At 46.4% G+C, this 22580-nt stretch overlaps 1 protein-coding gene across 2 annotated transcripts in view; it reads right to left on the reverse strand.

Annotated features, from left to right (window-relative positions):
* The window catches only part of arid1ab (AT rich interactive domain 1Ab (SWI-like)), a 54277-nt gene that overhangs the window by 13231 nt on the left and 18466 nt on the right, over positions 1 to 22580 (reverse strand). For both annotated transcript variants that reach the window (XM_046361957.1, XM_046361956.1), the window contains exons 3-7: positions 21354 to 21992; positions 21060 to 21176; positions 1898 to 2138; positions 1586 to 1672; positions 1173 to 1343 (exon numbers count right to left, since the gene is read on the reverse strand). In XM_046361957.1, the coding sequence (XP_046217913.1) occupies positions 1173 to 1343; positions 1586 to 1672; positions 1898 to 2138; positions 21060 to 21176; positions 21354 to 21992 (1255 nt within the window). The remainder of the gene's footprint in view (positions 1 to 1172; positions 1344 to 1585; positions 1673 to 1897; positions 2139 to 21059; positions 21177 to 21353; positions 21993 to 22580) is intronic.

Genomic DNA, 22580 nt, shown 5'->3' on the forward strand with positions numbered 1-22580 from the left:
CTGTGGTGAACCCTAGACCTGGTCTGCCTCAGAAACCTTCTAGCCTCCGGCATATAGAAACCTGCCTGGGAGTTTCAGTGGTCCACGTCTAAATTTAACTCCACAGATATGGTCGGTCTCTGTTCTGACAGGCTAGCTGATGAAACATGGTGTAGACGCTGGGCTAGAGTCTGATTCGATGACTAATCTATCTCCATACTTCTTCAAAAACAGTGAAAAAAGCCCTCTGAGGGAGAGAGCTAGAGAAAATTACACGTTTTACATTTTTATTCTACATTTAAAATGCAGCTTCAAAGGGTTCACTGTATCTAAGCTACGAAACGCTGTGATGTTTGTAGGACGACAATTTAAAAAATCTTGTGAAAGATTAGAATGTTCTGATCTTTTTCAACGGTCCAGAAAGCAATGCTAGGCTATAAAAGAGGACAAAAGGAGGATACAGTGCTCCTTACTATCCTGACAATCAATGGCTTTACAATCAGGGCGAGCCACGTGTGTATGTCACAGCAATAGCACTTTAAAGCTAGAAAGGGAGCACGTGGCTCCTACTACCGCGCTAAGATCTAGAACAGGAGGATCGTATGTTGACACTTATTTCCCCTTTTCTTCTCCCACTCCTTTCACTAAGCCGGGAGAAAAATCATTCAGCAGCTCTTAACGGACATCGTTAAAGGGATACTTCAGGATTTTGGCAATGAAGCCCTTTATCTTCTTCCCCCTGCTCATCCTATTATAACCAAGGTGCTTCAGCATGCAGCCTTCCATCAGGCGGAGCGGGAAAACACTTTGCGTAGCTGCCATCGGTTTGTATGAGGTCTATATAGTTGTGAACGTATCTTCCTAACATTCATTTAACCAGGTTAGTCTCCTTTTCAAGAGAGACCTGGAATATTTAGGCCGGTCATTTGATTTGTTTTATTGAACTAGGCAAGTCAGGCCAACCTACAAGGTCAGCCATAATAGTGTGGCGCCCCTGTAGCAAGTTAGGGTTAAGTGCCTTGCTCAAGGACACAGACAGTCACCTAGTTGGCTCGGGTATTCGAACCAGCGACCTATGGTTAAAGCGTTACTGGCCCAGCGCTTTAACCACTAGGCTATCTGCCGCCCCATTAAGCGGGACAGAACCAACCTGATGACTTCATTGTGTAAGAGCTGTGTGTACGGAGCCTCACCTTGTGGTCCGTACTGTCCACCCTGAGGGCCGTAGTTCCCCATGGAGTTGTTCTGAGGGTAGGGCCCCATCCCAGGATGCATCTGGCCTCCCGACGACTGGCGGGGGGATAAGGCGGAGCCAGGTTGCTGCGGCGACCCGTACGGAGGCATCTGGGGGTTACGCATGTACACTACAAAAGAAAGAGCGTGAGATGGAGGAAAGGAAAAGTTAGCTACACTCTTTCATTCACACACAGCAGCCATAGAAGAGTCGTTTGTTTCTCCGAAAAAGCCCATCGAGGGACAGGTGTTGAAAGTCAATCCGTCCTAACAAACTAGAAATAAGCAAGTTTGATTTGTCGATCGTGCAGGCTGCAGTCACCTGCGCCAGGGTAGTCGATCTCAAACACGACCCCTCTCTTAACCTACTCACCCCTGTCCTGGCCCATGGCTGACTGGTTCATGGATGAGTGGATGCTGTCTGAATGGGCGCTGGGTGGCCGGGCAGGCATCTGGTTACCTGCGTGATTATCACCAGAGATTCAGACCCAATGGGCATCATAGCAAACAGATCAAGCCTCCATCTTACAACAAAGTGGTGTTTTACACCGGCTTCAGGAAGCTGGACGTGTACTATGTGATAGGATATTACTGCTTCTCTCTGGAAACCAACATCGGTGGCTCTATTGACCACTCGGATGTGCGATCATAAACGCGTGTAGCTCTATTCTCTCTCTCCACCCACCTGGCACGGCAGCAGGCGAGAGGGGTCCAGAGCGGGAGGGGGTGACGCTGGCAGGGGAGCCCACGGGGGAAGGGGAGGGCCCGCGGATGCCAGGCAAGTGTGGCGAGGTGTGAGGTGAGAAGGGTGACTGGGCGGGGTTACTCTGTTCCCCCTGGCTACTGGACACCCCCGACGTGCTGACGCCCGGACTCAGAGCCCCCTCCGTACCAGTCGGCAGGTCATCTATAGAACCAGAGAGGTCCTGGAACGAGAGAAGGCGAGAGAGGAGAGAGTAAGTACCATAGAATGACATAGAACACTAGGAAGTAGGAATCGAGAAACAGTATTTATTTATTTATTTGGAAGACATGGTTTTGGTTATGCAATAGAACGCGTGAAGTTCACTTGGATATTGTGGGTTGTAGGTTCAAACATATTGGGCAGCAAAAGTCAAGTCGTCTCATCTGTCCAAAGTCTATAGAGGGGATCCACATGAACAGATTCCAGGGACGAAGACAACAAAACCCACCAGCTGTGTGATCCATCTCAGAAGAAACACTGCAGTCCTGTGTCCAATTCAGAGACATAAGCATCACCATTTATCCATCTGGCTATTCACAATACATTGTGGGGATGACACATTTTCCCCAGTTCAGGATTCAGTCTGGCCCTAATGCTACAGTGTGGCAATGCCATTGTCAGAAGAGGTGGGCTGATCATTGTGTTCAAGCAGGAAGTTCAGTTGTTTACACGCCCGTGGATCCCATGTGTTCTCCTCTCTAACAGCTAGCTAGTTCATCTGACAGTCACGGAGGGAGGGAGGGAAAAAAATAAGTAGAGGGAGGTGGTGGAGAAAGAAAGAGAAAAAAAACACACAAAAAAAACTCACTGGAAGGTAGCCAAGTATTCCCACAAAAATCTCACACTCTGTGGCAGGCAGGCAGAGAGGCTGGCTGCGGCCCCGAAGCCGGCGGTTTTCAAGTTGAAACGGAGCCCGGTGCTATTTTTGGGCCGTGACCTGACGGAGGCACCCGAGAGGGGCCGACAGAAGGAGGACGATGATTCAGCAACCCTCGCCTCCCTCGTTCTCGCTCTATGCCAGCAAAGAACTGTGAGTGCCATGACCCACGCAAGAACATGGCATCGTGTGCGTGTGTGTAACCCACAGGAGAGGTGGGGAGTGTCTGTATGCAACTCCACACTATAATAGTGGCCTTGCCTTTGACTTCACGAGAATGTGTGTATGTATATATGTATATATATATATATGTCCCAAGAGTGCCCCCCTTTTCTGTAAGCAACCCAGGGGGGTGCAAGTGGATAATAAAATAAAAATGCTCAGATTGGGGGCTAGACCAAAAAGTGAGGAGGCATCCCTGGTTAAAGAGCCATGTCAGGATTTGAACTGTGTTAGTTGACCTCCCCCACTCTGGTCACAGAACTCACAAGACCAGTCATCTGACAGCAGGGTTGACGGGAGGCAGGGCAAGAGAGAGGCAGCCCAGGTAAAGCAGTCATTGTAGCATTCTGCCCAGGGCCCAGCCCTGCCTGCCAGCATCCCTGCCCATCTCCCTGCTTGAGGACCCCACTCCGTCTCAGAGAGAGAGCAAGAGAAACTCCATCCCCAACCCACCAAGGCCACAAGGTAGGCGTTAAAGGTCAGAGGTGAGGGGTTAATCATCTACGGCTGTGTTCTGTGGTCATCTCATTAAGAGGTCCATAGCTTGTGACTACAAACTTCTGTTTGTTTTGGTTGGGTCTCAGATTATTTTATGACCAATAGAAATTAACGGTAAATAATGTAGTGTGATTTTGGAGTCACTTTTACTGTAAACAAGAATATAATTTATGTCCCTAAACACTTCTACATGAATGTGGATTCTACCATGATTATGGATAATCCTGAATGAATCTTGAATAATGAGTGAGAAAGTTAGAGGCACAAACATCATGCCCACACGACATGCTAACCTCTCACCAATACAATTGCTCCTGAAGCTAAGCAGGGTTGGTCCTGGTCAGTTCCTGGATGGGAGACCAGGTGCTGCTGGAAGTGGTGTTGGGGGGGGCCAGTAGGAGGCACCCTTTCCTCTGGTCTAAAAAAATATCCCAATGCCTCAAGGCAGTGATTGGGGACATTGCCCTGTGTAGGGTGCCGTCTTTCGGATGGGACATTAAATGGGTGTCCTGAATCTCTCCGTGGTCACTAAAGATCCCATGGCACCTATCTTAAACGTTGGGGTGTTAACCCTGGCGTCCTGACTAAATTCCCAATCTGGCCATCATGCCATCATGGTCACTTAATCCTCCCCAGTTTACAATTGTCTCATTCATCCACCCCTCTCCCCTGTAACTATTCCCCAGGTCGTTACTGTAAATGATCATGTGTTCACAGACAACTTACCTGGTAATATAAGGGATAACAAAAATTATATCAAAAACAGTAGGAGGTTAGCATTTTTGGGTGGGTATGATATGTACAAGTCTAACTTTCTCACTCATTATTATACACCATTCAGTCAAGGATTATCCGTAATCACGGTAGCATCCACAGTCATGTAGAAGTGCTCAGAAATGTATTCTATTCTTATTTACAATAAAAAGTGACTCCAAAATGAGACAATACTGTATGTACCATTCATTTCGATTTGGCACAAAATAATCGGAGAAACAACCAAATCAAATCAAATGCATTTACAAAGCCCCTTTTTTTTTACACATCAGCTGATATCTCAAAGTGCTGTACAGAAACCCAGCCTAAAACCCCAAACAGCAAGCAATGCAGGTGTAGAGGCACGGTGGCTAGGACAAACTCCCTAGAAAGGCCAAAACCTAGGAAGAAACCTAGAGAGGAACCAGGCTATGTGGGGTGGCCAGTCCTCTTCTGGCTGTGCCGGGTGGAGATTATAACAGAACATGGCCAAGATGTTCCAATGCTCAGAGGACCAGCAGGGTCAAATAATAATAATCACAGTGGATGTCGAGGGTGCAACAGGTCAGCACCTCAGGAGTAAAAGTCACCAAAACAAACAGCAAATGTATCCAACACATTTGTAGAGTCACACGCTTGATGTAGTCATTGCATGCAATGAATATGGGACTAAATACTAAACTTATTAGTACTTTAATACACAAATTAAATTGTCCCAATTTTTTGGTCCTCTAAAATGGGGGGCTATGTACAAAAAGGGCTGTAATTTCTAAATGGTTTACCAGATATAGATGAAAATGAAAATATCTCAAATGTAAAGCTGACAGTCTGCACGTTAACCACATAGTCATTGTATAATTTCAAATCCAAAGTTCTGGAGTACAGAGCCAAAACAACAACAAAAATGTGTCACAGTCCCAATACTTTTGGAGCCTCACTCTAAATAGACAGGCATCAGGACTATATTGAAACTCAGCAAGACCAGGAAACAGTGGTCAGGTTAGAGTTTAGAAATCAGCATTTTAAACCATTTCACCTGGGTTTTATATTGAAGGTCAACAGTGTTTATCTTCTTCAGAGTGATCAGGGATGTGCAACTATAGTTTTCCTTCACAGAAAATACATTAGTGCAACACATTCGGCACAAAATAGCTTCATTTCCATCAAATGACAACAGAAGTGCAACACTATTTGGCTAGCAGCCACACAACTAAATGATCTTACAATGAAACAGCAAGGTCTTGCTCACTAAAATAATGCACGGCCTTCATATGTCTAATGTTTAACACAGAAAGAATGCTACATTTCCTAACGTCTTGCATTTTACCAGAGAAAATTAGGCTACACCAAGAAAAGTACCTGGGAAAATGGGAAGGGAGACACTGAATGTGACACAAGGTATGGTCCTACCAGTGTGGAGCTTAGCGAGAGAACTGAATAACCAGTTATTGTGCACGACGCGCAAACAACCTCTTTAAAATTCCCCAATAATCTCCCCCAACCAAAACTGTCAGCTGTGATCCCTGGATACAGCCAGTGCTGTGTACACACACACACAGAACCTCTGCCTAGCTATACTACTCCCACTCCGCAGCCAGTCATTGATTTTTTTCCCCCCAACACAATATTAGCAGCGAGAGCGAGAGAGAGAGAGCCAGGCTCTGCTCTGTCCTGTTCAGTTGTGCTGACTGCACAGATCTGCTGGCTGCCTGGACACACAGAGAGAGAGAGAGAGCTTAACAGGGGGGTGGCAGCACTACCTACTGCTGCCATTCACCAGATGGCTACTCATCACAGAGAAAGATAGAGAGATAGAGAGAGGGGTGGAGAATGAGGGAGAGTAAAGAGAGGATGGTGCGGTACAGAAGGGCTGGGGGAAAAGACTATTGAATAGAAATGACCCAGAAATAGAAAACAGACCCCTATCAGAGCCCTGACAACAATCCACATATGTTACGTACTAAGGCTAAGCTAGCGCAACGTGGGTGAGAGAGAGAGAGTGGAAGCCAGTGCTGCAGCTCCTCTATAGCACCATCTCCCCCTCTGCTCGGTGGCAGCCATTTTGTGTTTCCAGCTAACATGGGAACTTCCATTGAGCTCGATTCCATCTTTTAAAACAAGAAAACACAGACTAAAATAGAAAAGCACTTGTAAAACAAAATCTAAAATTCTAGAGATAAAAATGTAAAATAAAAATATATAAAATAATGAATTCCTAAGGTCCAGTCTTAAAAGATCATTCGACCCAATTTTCATAGTCTTATAGTAAGTATCCATGTTGTTTCTAAAGCAGCCACTAGCATAGCCTTACAGCTCCAGTCTCATGTTCCATCCACTCTACAGTCTAATGTATTCCATTTGCAAATTACTTCAGTGAATCAATCAGGCTAAACTCCAGAACATTAGTCTACACTACAGTCCAAAATGGCACGTTATTCCTTATTTAGTGCACTACTTTTGACCAGAGCTCTATGGGGCCCAGTTCAAAAGTAGTGTATTTTCGACACAGCCCATGAGAAGCAGAAAGTAGGGGGAGGACAGTGGTTAGTATGAGTGTGCTGTGACATCACCAGTCAGTCAGTAACCTAGCTGCTATCTGGAGGCTAGGCTGTGACCGGGTCAGGGACAGCAGTGTAACATGATCTGGGGACTAGTGGGCTGGTGGTCCTGGAAGAGTTCAGCTCACAGTCACCCACTCTCAATAACACCCCCCTCTCTCTATTTCCCTCTGGCTTGCTTGCTCACCCACTCACTGCCTGCCAGGTTCTGAGAACAGACCTCAGTACACACAGAAACACAGACAAACAGGCTTTGGGGATAAAAACACACAGAGACAGTAGATAGGGCATAGGAACACGTACGTCTGCACATATGCTCTGTCATCCTCTCCAGAGAGGTGAGGGGGATGGGTGAGGGGAGGGGGATGGGTGAGGGGTGAGGGGGGGAGAAAGAAGAAGAAAAAAAAGCTTGCTGCATCTCTGGGGCTGCCATGGTAACCATACTCCACGTGTGTTGACACATTAAACACATTAGTGCAGACACCGCCCCTCCCCTCTGGCCTCCCTGTGAGCCTATAGGGGTCACGCTGCAGTCACAAGAAGTGGCGTCATTGTTACAAGAAGCTCAAATAAACCAAAGCCATCCTCTTCCTCCCAGCTTTGCATTATGTTTTCATCAGTTATAGTACTGCTCTACTAACTGAACACTAAATCGTACCTTACCTCCGGTTACTATGGGTAATGTCTGCTTGCTATGGTACTGTGCGTCTCTGATCTTCTCAGAAGAGATTAAATGATTTTTCCAAAGACCCCATTTCACTATCAAAACAACATCTCACCTGATTTCACTTCCAGTGTTTTCTCCCCACTGCTTCAGTGCATATCCACTAGTGCATATCCACTCCGATGCATGGTATTCAAATGACGACTGCACTGCAGCCATTTTATAGGTTGAATATGACAACAAATACCTATTTTCATATTTGCCTTTCGTTCAGTAGTTGTTGGGGGCCATTTTGCATTCTGTGAGTATGTGGCTCCACCATAGACCCTCGTAACATCTGAACATACACAGTTGAATACAGTTGAACAGGAGAGTTGAACAGGAGAAGTGGGGGAGGGGAGATGACCATCCGTGGTCAGAGGAGAGGGTTAGGAATGTTCCCTGCATGCAGGGCCAGGGTAGGTTAGAGTGTTCTGGGTTACTCAGTGTGGGTGTAGAGATGGAGAACCACAGCCCCAGCTCCCCAGCTCTGGGTTGGCTAGGCAGAGCTCAACCATAAGGGGGCACTCCCATCCCACAGTGGAGAAACAGAGGGAGAGAGGAGTAGAAGAAAAGAGAGAGGAGAAGAGGCAGGCCCGAGCCTCATACAGCACAGCAGCCATTACAGTTTCAGAAACACAAGGCTGCAGAATGAGAAGCTCACTACCACCAATGGTAACTTATACAACATAAAACCAACCATACACACAGCGCTATAGAATCGACTACAACGCATTACTGCGGTCTTAGACTGAAACCATCGTAGAATATCCTAATATCCAAGCAATGTAAGAGCGTGGGGGATAATTGATTACATTTAAATGAAAATCATTCCACCTGCTAGTCTCTGCCCCGACGGCAGGTAGGGCAGCAGAACCAAATGCAAGGCAGTATACCCCAAACCTAGATGCTGTTCTCTCCCCTAGCACACGCCACTCGGAACCCCTCCTAATCTAAAAGGTACGTTCCCTCTACAGACCTAGTCCCTTCCCAGTCCCATCTCCCCCGAGAGCAACATTAGCCTGCTACTTAATACAGAACACCATATGGGGATTGTAATTAATGGAAAAGGTAGAGGAGGCAACGTGGGAAGGGGACATTGTATAAAAAGGTAACAGACTGCTATCCAGTTTTTTTAACAGCATAATAAACTAAATCAATATTGCACAGGTGTTCTTTTCAGAAATCTAGATGATTATGCTTAAGAGCACGGATGGGTCAAATGTTTAGTCATGAAAAAATTGTCTACCTGACTAGATGGGTTTGTAAACATTGAACACCTGAACATTGAGGCTATCTACTGGTAGTAACACACACTGCAGCAGCCTGTGTGCAATACAGAGCGGGGGGGGGGGGGGGGGGGGGGGGGTCTAACTAACTGCTGTGAATAACGGGGCTAGGGTGTTTGTGTGTGTGTGTGTGTGGGGGGGCTTTTGTACATATCACAATGGTAGAGGAGAATCCCAAAGCTCTGCACAGATGCCCCAGTGAGGCAGGCAGCTGCCCTGTCCTGGGTGATGGGTGCTGGGATAGGAGGGGCTGGGAGGGAGGGACCAGGGTCTGCCTAGCCTGCCTGATACCAGGGGCTGATCTGGGGGCTGGGGGGGAGGAACCACAGCCTGTCTGATACCAGGGGCTGATCGGGGGGCTAGGGGGGAGGAACCACAGCCTGTCTGATACCAGGGGCTGAGAGGGAGGAATGACAGCCTGTCTGATACCAGGGGTTGATCTGGGGGCTGGGAGGGAGGAAAAACAGCCTGTCTGATACCAGGGGCTGATCTGGGGGCTGGGAGGGAGGAACCACAGCCTGTCTGATACCAGGGGCTGATCTGGGGGCTGGGAGGGAGGAACCACAGCCTGTCTGATACCAGGGGCGGATCTGGGGGCTGGGAGGGAGGAACAACAGCCTGTCTGATACCAGGGGCGGATCTGGGGGCTGGGAGGGAGGAACAACAGCCTGTCTGATACCAGGGGCGGATCTGGGGGCTGGGAGGGAGGAACAACAGCCTGTCTGATACCAGGGGCTGAGCATCTTGACTGGCTGCATCACTGCTTGGTATGGCAATTGCACCGCCCTTGACAGCAAAGCACTACAGAGGGTGATGCGGACTGCCCAGTACATCACTGGGGCAGGGCTCCCTGCCATCCAGAAACTCTATATCAGGCGGTGTCAGAAGAAGGCCCGAAAACTTACCAAAGACTCTAGCCACCCAAGCCAGACTGGTCACTCTGCTACCATATGGTAAATGGCACCGGAGCATCAGCTCTCGGACCAACAGGCTCCGAGACAGCTTCTAAATCATTTTTTCCAATCTACACAATACCAAAGCAAAAACAGGTTAAGAAATGTTAGCATATTTGTAAAATTAGAAAACGAACTGAAATATTACATTTACATAAGTATTCAGACCTCTTACTCCGCACTTACATTAGCGATTACAGCCTAAAGGTATGACGCTACAAGCTTGGCACACCTGTATTTGGGGGAGTTTCTCCCATTCTTCTTGACAGATCCTCTCAAGCTTGGTCAGGTTGGATGGGGAGCGTCGCTGCACAGCTTTTTTTCAGGTCTCTCCAAAAATGTCTGGGCTCTGGCTAGCCCACTCAAGGACATGGCACGATGCCTTCACCCCAGTCTGAGGTCCTGAGTGCTCTGGAACAGGTGTTCATCAAGGATCTCTGTACTTTGCTCCTTTCATTTTACCCTCAATCCTGACTTGTCTCCCAGTCCCTGCCACTGAAAAACATCCCCACGGCATGATGCTGCCATCCCCATGCTTCACCGTAGGATTGGTGCCAGGTTTCCTCCATGCATGATGCTTGGTAATCAGGCCAAAGAGTTCAATCTTGGATTCATCAGACCAGAGAATCTTGTTTCTCATAGTCAGAGTCTTAAGGTTTCTTTTGGCAAACTCCAAGCGGTCTGTCATGTGCCTTTTACTGAGGAGTGGCTTCCGTCTGGCCACTCTACCATAAAGGCCTGATTGTTGGAGTGCTGCAGAGATGGGGGGACCTTCCAGAAGGACAACCATCTCCACAGAGGAACTCAGGAGCTCTGTCAGAGTGACCATCGGGTTCTTGGTCACCTCCAATCAATTGACTTTACCACAGGTGGACTCCAATCAAGTTGTAGAAACATCAAGGATGATCAATGGAAATAGGATGCACCTGAGCTCAATTTAAAGTTTTATAGCAAAGGGTCTGAATACTTAAGGTAATTCCATTCTTTTTTATTTTTTTGCAGGCCAGCATCCCAGAGTCACCTCTTCACTGTTAGGGTTAGGGTTAGGGTTGAGACTGGTGTTTTGCGGGTACCATTTAATGAAACTGCCAGTTGAGGACTTGGGAGGCGTCCGTTTCTCAAACTAGACACAAATGTACTTGTCCTCTTGCTCAGTTGTGCACCAGGGCCTCCCACTCATTCTGTTCTAGTTAGAGACAGTATGCGCTGTTCTGTGAAGGGAGTAGTACACAGCGTTGTACGAGATTTTCAGTTTCTTGGCAAATTCTCACATGGAATAGCCTTCATTTCTCAGAACAAGAATAGACTGATGAGTTTCAGAAGTAAGTTCTTTGTTTCTGGCCATTTTGAGCCTGTAACCAAACCCACAAAATGCTGATGCTCCAGATACGCAACTAGTCTAAAGAAGGCCAGTTTTATTGCTTCTTTAACTTCCTTGGGACTGGGGGGCAGTATTGAGTAGCTTGGATGAATAAGGTGCCCAGAGTAAACTGCCTGCTACTCAGGCCCAGTTGCTAATATGCATATGATTTGTAGATTTGGATAGAAAACACTAAAGTTTCTAAAACTGTTTGAATGATGTCTGTGAGTGAGTATAACAGAACTCGTACGGCAGGCAAAAACCTGAGAAAAAATCCAACCAGGAAGTAGGAAATCTAAGGTTTGTAGTGTTTCAAGTCATTGCCTATCAAATATACAGCATCTATGGGGTCATATTGCACTTACTAAGGCTTCCACTAGATGTCAGTCTTTAGAACCTTGTTTGATGCTTCTACTGTGAAGGAGGGGGGGAATAAGAGTTGATTGAGTCAGGGCGCTGCCAGAGTGGCATGAGCTGATCACGCGTGCTCACGTGAGAGTGACCTGCGTTCCATCACATTTCTACAGACAAAGGAATTCTCCAGTTGGAACATTATTGAAGATTTATGTTAAAAACATCCTAAAGATTTATTCTATACATCGTTTGACATGTTTCTACGAACTGTAATATGACATTTCGTCTGAACTTGCCCGTGCCTCGTGAGTTTGGATTGTGTACTAAACGCGCAAACAAAAAGGAGGTATTTGGACATAAAAGATGGACTTTATCGAACAAATCAAACATTTATTGTGGAACTGGGATTCCTGATTACTTTTATCTCTATTTCTGCTTTTTGTGACTCCTCTCTTTGGCTGGATAAATGGCTGTGTTTTTCAGTGACTAGATACTGACCTAACATTATCGTTTGGTGTGCTTTCGTCGTAAAGCCTTAAGAAATCGGACACTGTGGCTGGATTTACAACAAGTTTATCTTTAAAATGGTGTAAAAATACTTCTATGTTTGAGGAATTTTAATAATGGGATTTCTGTTTTGAATTTGGCGCCCTACAATTTCACTGGCTGTTGGCGAGGCGGGACGCTACTGTCCCACATATCCCAGAGAGGTTAAATCAGCACAACACATTTCAACTGTGCTAACATAATTGCAAAAGCATTTCCTAATGATCAATTAGCCTTTTGAAATGATAAACTTGGATTAGCTAACAATGTGCCATTGGAACACAGGAGTGATGGTTGCTGATAATGGGCCTCTGTAGGCCTATGTAGATATATATTTTTTTTACTTTAAAAAGAATCTGCCGTTTCAAGCTACAATAGTCATTTACAACATTAACCATGTCTACACTGTATTTGTGATCAAATTGATGTTATTTTAAATGGACAAAAAAAGAGATTTTCTTTCAAAAACGAGGACATTTCTAAGTGACCCCAAATGTTTAAAGGTAGTGTGTGTTATACATACATTTATACACACTACCAGTCAAAAGTTTGGACACACCTACTCACTCAAGAGTTTGTCTTTGTTCTTACTATTTTCTACATTGTAGTGAAGACATCAAAACTATGAAATAACACCATAACCCCAAAAAAAGTGTTAAACAAATCAAAATATATTTTATTTTTGAGATACTTCAAAGTAGCCACCCTTTGCCTTGATGACAGCTTTGCACACTCTTGGCATTCTTTCAACCAGCTTCATGAGGCAGTCACCTGGAATGCATTTCAATAACAGGTGTGCCTTAAGTTAATATGTGGAATTTCTTTCCTGCTTAATGCGTTTGAGCTATTAAGTTGCGTTGCGACAAGGTAGGGGTGGTATACAGCAGATAACCTTATTTGGTAAAAGACCAAGTCCATATTATGGCAAGAACAGCTCAAATATGCAAAGAGAAATGACAGTCCATCATTACTTTAAGACATGAAGGGCAGTCAATTCGGAAAATTAAGAACTATGAAAGTTTCTTCAAGTGCAGTCGCAAAAACCATCAAGCATTATGATGAAACTGGATTTTATGAGGAAGGCCAAAGGAATGGAAGACCCAGAGATACCTCTGCTGCACAGAATAAGTTAATTAATGTTAACTGCACCACAGATTGGAGCCCAAATAAATGCTTCAGAGTGTTCAAGTAACAGACATGTCTCACCATCACCTGTTCAGAAACTGTGTGAATCAGGCCTTCATGGTCGAATTACTGCAAAGAACCCACTACTAAAGGACACCAATAAGAATAGACTTGCTTGGGCCAAGAAACATGAGCAACGGACATTAGACCGGTGGAAATCTGTCCTTTGGTCTGATGAGTCCAAATTTGAGATTTTTGGTTCCAGCGCCGTGTCTTTGTGAGACGTAGAGTAGGTGAACGGATGATCTCTGCATGTGTGGTTCCCACCGTGAAGCATGGAGGAGGAGGTATGATGGTGCTTTGCTGGTTTTTATCTAGAATTCAAGGCACACTTAACCAGCATGGCTACCACAGCATTCTCCAGCGATACACCATCCCATCTGGTTTGCGCTTAGTGGGACTATCAATTGTTTATCAACAGTACAATGACCCAACACACCTCCAGGCTGTGTAAGGGCTATTTCACCAAGAAGGATAGTGATGGAGTGCTGCGTCAGATGACCTGGCCTACACAATCACCCTACCTCAACCCAATTGAGATGGTTTGGGATGAGTTGGAAAAGCAGCCAACAAGTGGTCAGCATATGTGGGAACTCCTTCAAGACTGTTGGAAAAGCATTCCTCATGAAGCTGGTTGAGAGAATGCAAAGACTGTGCAATGCAGTCAAGGCAAAGGGTGGCTACTTTGAAGAATCTAAAATATATTTGGATTTGTTTAACTGGTACACATACATACCTACCCCCACACACATTCACTACATACGCAAATACATACACACACACTTTTAGACTCATCATATGCTGCTGCTACTCTGTTCTTGATTTTACTCTTATTATCTATCCTGATGCCTAGTTACTTTACCCTGCTTTCATGTACCCATCTACCTCTAAACACTAATATGGTATTCCCTGTATATAGCTTCATTCTTGTGTATTTTTATTTTATTCCATGTGTTACCATTTTATTTTTAAAACTGCATCGTTGGGAAGAGCTCATAAGCAAGCATTTCCCAGTAAAGTCTACAAAAGTTGTATTCAGTGCATGTGACAAATAAAATGTGATTTTATTTGATTCAGACTGCTTGCTTCTCTGCCTTGTTCTCCAGAGCAACGCCCCTCCCACCGACGACAGACACCCAGCAACAACCCAAAGTAGACTAGAGGGCGCTGCCAAAGCCCTTCACTAACTGACCCAACCACCGTTTCTCAGAGCAGAACAACAAAAGGTGGTTTCATCTAAAAGAGCATTACTTAAAATTTAATGAGCTGTTTTGGTGCATCTAAAATCCCCCTGTCCAAGCAACCAACACAGAGAAAGAGGGAGCAGAGAGGATAGACAGTGCTGCAGTCAGCCACTGCCTTTGTGCTGAAAAACTAGCTCAGCCTAGCAGAAATGGAGGGGGGAGGGGCGTGCTTGTGTGAGATAGTGTGTGAGAGGGTGTGTGAGAGTGTGTGCGCGCACAAGAGCAAAAAGCAGGCTGGGTTAGCCAGCTCCAAAACAATTCACTGAGGCAAATTCAAACAATACATTATCAGCAGATTGAATTTTCTCAAGTACATTAATTAAAAATCATGTACGTACGAGAGAGAGAGAATGAGAGGGAGCAGAGAGGGGTGAGAGAAAAAGAGTAGAGAAACCGAGAGAGGCAGTCAACCCAGGAATCTGAATAAGACACGTGGGCACAGGAAGCTCTGGCCCCAGAATAGCAACAGGAAATACGCCCAGGACACTGAATACTGCAACGACAGGCAGAGCAGAGAGAGAGGTTCGCAAAATAAGGCTGAGCCGAAGCTGATTTATACACAGAGACAGAGGGTGATTCCTTACAAAACCAGGACAAAAAAGACCATGATCACAACATTTAATCTATAGAATGGTCCTTTGGAGGAAGGATTGTTGACATTTGTATCTAAAAGCATAATATAGAAACAATCAACATTAGCATATTTATGACATTTTGGCATTACCGGGCCTCCTTTAAGACTCCATGTTTTATGGAGTACGTGCTACAAAGCAAACGTGTCATATGAAGCTTTATATGGACTCCTGAGTGGCGCAGCGGTCTAAGGCACTCTCTCAGTACTAGAGGCGTTACTACAGACCCTGGTTCGATCCCGGGCTGTATCACAACCGGCCGTGATCGGAGTCCCATAGGGTGGCGCACAATTGGCCCAGCATTGTCCGGGTTAGGGGAGGGTTTGGCCGTCATTGTAGAATAATCATTTGTTCTGTAATAAGAGTAGTATTTTGATTTCAATTTAAAAAAATATTATATTAATTTATTGAAAATATGGACATTCTGAATGGGTAAATGTTTCAACATCTTGATGGACATAATATAATCTACGGGCTAATTGAAGTTCCATAGTAGGCTCTCTACTACCTTTAGAGTTTTGATCGGATTTGTCTGCATTACCAACAGAGTGAATGTGTATAATCGATATGCAGGACTTGCAATGATGTAAAAGGAGGATTGTGATTGGTTACATTGCCTACTATTCAAATTTTAAAAAATTGGCCAAACCAACAAAAGCCAAAAGAAAGGTTGGGGCTGAGTAGGGTGAGAGAGAAAAAGTGGTCCGGCCTAGCTAGGCAGAATGCGCCAGAGCTGTGTCGCACAAACAAGCTGTACTGCTGCAGAGGAGTAGAGAGAACTTGGAACATACACTATAGGTCATGGGGGCTGTTTGGGAGATGGGGTTGGTCCGCTAACAGTGATGCAAGCCACAAGTTCCTGTGTGAAGGAATCTAAGGGTGGGGCCCAATTGGGCTTTCCTCTTGCACACAAACACGCTGGACAACACAGACCCTGAATCGTATAAGTTCTGAATCAACTACTTCAGATGAAACGCTGGTTAATGAGAAAAGGGGAAAAGCGGAAGGGAGGGATGTAAAGAGAGGGCGTAAAAACAACAGAGAGCGAGTGTGTGACCAACATGTGACCTTCCCCTCTCTCACTCCTCCTCTCTCTAGTCCAGAGCTCTTTCAGTCAGTCAGTGCCCACACACAGAGTCCTTAGGATCCTTAGCAGCAGGGGCAAAAGACCAAGACCAGTGGGAGTGTCAGTGGGATTAGCCCCACGTTGGGAGAGGGGTACAAAAGAAACTCTAAGAGGGCAAGGAGAAGATTAAAAAAAGAGAGAGGGTGGGGGGTAGACTTTCCCATTCCCACAGAGGGCTGACATGGAGAGGAAGTGTCACTTCCAGGGAAAGTGAAAGAACTGCCTGACATTGACAACACTGAGACCGCTACCCTCCCCCTCTACACAGTGACAGACACACACACACACAGTGACAGACACACACACACACAGTGACAGACACACACACACACACACACACACACACAGTGACAGACACAGTGACAGACACACACACACACAGTGACAGACACACACACAGTGACAGACACACACAGTGACACACACACACACACACACACAGTGACAGACACACACACACACACACAGTGACAGACACACACACACACACACAGTGACAGACACACACACACACAGTGACAGACAGACACACACACACACAGTGACAGACACACACACACACACACAGTGACAGACAGACACACACACACACAGTGACAGACAGACACACACACACACAGTGACAGACAGACACACACACACACAGTGACAGACAGACACACACACACACAGTGACAGACAGACACACACACACACACAGTGACAGACAGACACACACACACACACAGTGACAGACAGACACACACACACACACACAGTGACAGACACACACACACACACAGTGACAGACACACACACACACAGTGACACACACACACAGTGACACACACACACAGTGACACACACACACAGTGACACACACACAGTGACACACACACAGTGACACACACACAGTGACACACACACACACACACACACACACACACACACACACACACACACACACACACACACACACACACACACACACACACACACACACACACACACACACACACACACACACACACACACACACACACACACACACACACACACACACACACACACACACGGTTCTGTAGCTCAGTTGGTAGAGCATGGCGCTTGTAACGCCAGGGTAGTGGGTTCGATTCCCGGGACCACCCATACGTACAATGTATGCACACATGACTGTAAGTCGCTTTGGATAAAAGCGTCTGCTAAATGGCATATTATCTTATTATTATTATCTTACACACACACACACACACACACTGACAGACAGACACACACTCATACACTGACAGACACACACTCATACACTGACAGACACACACTCATACACTGACAGACACACACTCATACACTGACAGACACACACACATACAGTGACAGACACACACACATACAGTGACAGACACACACACATACAGTGACAGACACACACACATACAGTGACAGACACACACACATACAGTGACAGACACACATAGTGTTGTGTGTCGTTCTGGGGTTTTGTGTGTCAACTATGGGCCTTGTAAATTATATTACAATATCCATATAACCCAGAGGACTTCAATTTATGCTCCTACAGTAGTGAACCCCTGACCCCTGTATGTCTCTGCCTGGAGCCAACCCGAGGACAAGCCGATGCCTAGACGATCCAGGGTCAGAGACACCTAAGCAGGGTTAAATCCTCTCCCTCACGGCCTGGAAAGAGTCCCCAGACGACCTCACCTCGTGGTCATCTTGGGTTTACGTCAGGACTTTGGCTAGGCCATTACAAAACTAGAATTTTGTTGCTTTTATGACATTTGCATGTAGACTTGCTTGTGTTTTGGATCATGGTCTTGATGCATGACAGGACCCAAGTAGTCCAAAAAGTCACCTGAAGTTTGCCAAAAAGCACCTGGGAGCACCTGGATGATCGTCAAGACTAATGGAAGTCAAAAGTGGAACTTCTTGGACGACATGGTTCCCGTTATGACCAAAAATTGCATTCCACAGAAATGAACTCATACGAACAGTCAGGCATGGTGGTGGTAGTGTGATGGTTTTGGGGAAGCTTTGCTGCCTGTGGGCCTGGATGACTTGCCATCACTGAAAGAACCATGAATTCTGCTCTGCATCAGAGAATGTCAGGCCATCAGTCTTAGCTGAAGTGAAGACAATGATACAACACACACAAAGAAGTCTACATAAGAATGGCTGAAATGCAAACAAAAGTTTTGGAATGGCCTAGTCAAAATCCAGACCTGTTGCGGCAGGACCTGCAACGAGCATTTCCTGCTTGAAAAGCCCACATGTCGCCGTGTTAAAGCAGTTCTGCATGGAAAAGCCACATGTCGCCGTGTTAAAGCAGTTCTGCATGGAAAAGCCACATGTCGCCGTGTTAAAGCAGTTCTGCATGGAAAAGCCACATGTCGCCGTGTTAAAGCAGTTCTGCATGGAAAAGCCACATGTCGCCGTGTTAATGCAGTTCTGCATGGAAAAGCCACATGTCGCCGTGTTAATGCAGTTCTGCATGGAAAAGCCACATGTCGCCGTGTTAAAGCAGTTCTGCATGGAAAAGCCACATGTCGTCGTGTTAAAGCAGTTCTGCATGGAAAAGCCACATGTCGCCGTGTTAAAGCAGTTCTGCATGGAAAAGCCACATGTCGCCGTGTTAAAGCAGTTCTGCATGGAAAAGCCACATGTCGCCGTGTTAAAGCAGTTCTGCATGGAAAAGCCACATGTCGCCGTGTTAAAGCAGTTCTGCATGGAAAAGCCACATGTCGCCGTGTTAAAGCAGTTCTGCATGGAAAAGCCACATGTCGCCGTGTTAAAGCAGTTCTGCATGGAAAAGCCACATGTCGCCGTGTTAAAGCAGTTCTGCATGGAAAAGCGGACCAAAATTCCTCCACAGCGATGTGAGACTGATCAACAACTACAGGAAGCATTTGGTTGCAGTCATTGCCAGCTAAAAGGTAACACAACCAGTTATTGGGTATAAGGGGGAAATTAATTTTCACACTGGGGCATTGGGTGGTGCACAACTTTGTTAATTAAATAAATAAAATAAGTATCAACAATGTGTTATTTTTTCACAAATGTTCCCTTAATCTAATATTAGGTTTTGGTTGAAGATCTGATAACACTGTGTCAAATAAAAACCTTATTAAAAGAAGAGTGCGGTATGTGTAACAACACAGTATGTTGAACACAGAGCGAGAGAGAGAGAGTGAGTGTTTGCAGTTCCGTTAGCAACCTGGCTGAAAACAAACGAGGAACCAGCTCAACTCGTCCATCTGGTTTCAACCTCGCTGCCTGGCTGTTTTTCCATTTTCTCATGCTGGTTGTTGTTGTGCTACCAGGGCTTGACTACCGTCTGTCAGTTAGTCTTGTGAATTCCCACAGGAATATGCAGCAGACAGAAACACTGGTTGTCAGCACCTGGATCAAGCAGACCAGTCTGCTTGTACAATGGCTGAGGAGGTGTTGCCTTGCGAAAGTTTAATCAATTCACCATAAATGTTATGGTGAAACCAAATGGAAATTTCCACATTGTGTGAACAATGAAGTTTTTCAAAAGTTTCATTTTAAAAGGCAGTAGACCTAAGCTGTCCTAAAGCTACCTACCTGACATGGGTGGTTTATAATTATGCAATGTGCTCTGTTCTGGTTGGGCTATCATTTGGCATTGGCTAAGGCAACACTGGCTTTATGATATAGCTGAGGCGATCAGTGTTGTATCTCCACTGTTCTGGCTGAGGTGTTAGCCAGCCAGCCATGTGTGTGTGCGTGTGCGTGTGTGTGTGTGTGTGTGTCAGGCTGAAAGGCAGCATGGCTAAAGTTGGCGGGACTAATCTGCACACTCTGTCATGTGCACTCCACGGGGAAGGTAGGGGGAGGAGGGGGCGGCAGGCAATGTGGAATCTGCTTGTCCAGACCTCTGCCAGATGAATGGCTCTCATAGCCAATCACACACAGCCGATGGGGGGAATCCCCAGGAAACACAACCTCCTTGGCCAATGGCTGAGTCCCGAGATAAATAAATAGGATAAATAAGAGAGGGAAACACATCCTTAGCGCGTGTTGCTCAATCGCTCCCCCTCACTTTCATTATATCTCATTAACGATCTAATTTTTCACCTTCTATCCCTGCCGCCTTGAATGAGGTCATATGTGTTCTCTGCCTCAACCTATAAACAACCAGATACTGACTTCAACTGGAGTGTTACGCTTTTTCACACAGAGAGAGAAGTAGTGAAAGTTCAAAACCCTTTCCTTTCATAATCCGGTATCGTTGAATTAGCATTTGCTAATTAATTAGGGGTGAAATAAAAGGTCAATTTCAAAGTGAAAAATATCAAATATAAATCACTTTTTATTTACCTCATGAACATGTTTTCACCTGCTTCTCGAGACAGGTTAATTGTGCTTCAGTAAATGTGGCCTTTTACTCAACTCAACTCCTCTATTCGTTCCACAGCTCCACCAACCTGCCCTTTCGCCTTACCTCTCCTCTCAGAGACCTGATTCACCACTCCTCCCTGCAGTGTGAAGGGAACGCTCACGTCAGAATAACTGTCAACCCAGGAGAGAGTCTATAAAGACCGTGACGTGTGTGTGTGTTTGTGTTCCAGCTTATTACCATGTGAACAGTCAAGGTCAACTCAGCCAGCAGCCAGTCCAACAGAGGGGGCTGGGCCGGAGGAGGTGGATATGCTAAAATAAGGTGCTGGGAAAGAGGTCTGCTGAGTTGACAGTCAAGGAGGTAGTGTTTGTTGTAGTGGTAGAATGATAGAATGTGTGTACGTGTGTGTTGAGTGACAGACCGTTAATGTCTTGGGAGGGCTCACCGGTAAGCTAGAAGGCCGTCCCTGCATGCTGTCCTCTGCTCCACTCTTTGTGGAAGTCATGGGCTGGTTGGAGGGGGGAGCACTGGACTGGGAGCTGAACGAGTCCTGGGAGAGCTCCTGAAGACAGAGGGAGGAAAAAGGGTGAGGAAAAACAGATGACCGTCTGTAGACTGAGGAGCCTACAATTCCTTTTTCCATATCAAAAGACATCGTCCTGACGTGGAACCCTGCCGACTTACGTTAGCTCCCCAAGCTATGCCTAGGTCTTAGTTCAACGGGGGTGTGGTGATTTACCTGCGGTGGAGGTGGAAACCGCTGGAAGGGCGACTGCTGCAGGGGTGGGGTCTGGGAGTAGGGTGAGGGCTGGCCCTGCTGTGACTGACCCTGCTGCTGGGGGGGTCCACCGTGACCTGGAGAGGGGTGGTGGCCCTGGGGGCCTGGGGAGGGCTGATGGCCTGTTGGTGGCTGCTGCCCACCATGGCTAGGGGGTGGCTGGTGGCCTGGGGGTTGTTGATGGCCCGGGGGTGGCTGGGCCTGTGGAGGGGCCACCCTTTCTTGCTGCTGGGGGGGTCCTTGCTGCTGCGAGGGGAGCTGCTGCTGTGGAGGCTGCTGCCCTTGAGGTCCTTGCTGCTGAGGGTAGCTGGGCTGGGGGCCCTGACCCTGAGGCACGGCCTGGCCCTGCTGCTGCGGTCCCTGGTTGTAGGGCGGCTGGATCTGAGGTGGACCCACCTGCGGAGGGCCTTGGCCCTGGGGATATGGGCCGGGGGCCCCAGGCTGGCTGTGTTGGGCTGAGGGCTGACCCTGGGAGGTGTGGACCTGCTGGGGGTAGGGGGACTGCTGCTGACCAGCGTGTGGTGGGGGGCCATGCTGGCCGTAGTAGCCCTGGCTCTGCTGACCGTAGCCCCCTGGACCCTGCTGCCCATAGCCGGCCATCTAGAGAGGACAAACAGCAATGTAATCACAGATTTAGAATCTATATCAGGGGTCGCTGTATACACATACAGCTGAAGTAGGAAGTTTACACTCACCTTAGCTAAATACATTTCAACTCAGTTTTTCACAATTCCTGACATTTAATCCTAGTAAAAATTCCATTTGAGGTCAGTTAGGATCACCACTTAATTTTAAGTAAAATGTCAGAATAATAGTAGAGAGAATGATTTATTTCAGCTATAATTTATTTCATCACATTCCCAGTGGGTCAGCAGTTTACATACACTCAATTAGTATTTGGTAGCATTGCCTTTAAATTCTTTAACTTGGGTCAAACGTTTCAGGTAGCCTTTTCACAAGCTTCCCACAATAAGTTGGGTGGGTTTTGGCCCATTCCTCCTGACAGAGCTGGTGTAACTAAGTCAGGTTTGTAGGCCTCCATGCTAGCACATGCTTTTTCAGTTCTGCCCACACATTTTCTATAGGATTGAGGTCAGGGCTTTGTGAAGTATGCTTGGGGTCATTGTCCATTTTGGAAGATCCATTCACGAGCAAGCTTTAACTTCCTGACTTCCTGTCTTGAGATGT

This window comes from Oncorhynchus gorbuscha, linkage group LG09, assembly GCF_021184085.1.
Source record: "Oncorhynchus gorbuscha isolate QuinsamMale2020 ecotype Even-year linkage group LG09, OgorEven_v1.0, whole genome shotgun sequence".
NCBI lineage: Eukaryota > Metazoa > Chordata > Actinopteri > Salmoniformes > Salmonidae > Oncorhynchus > Oncorhynchus gorbuscha.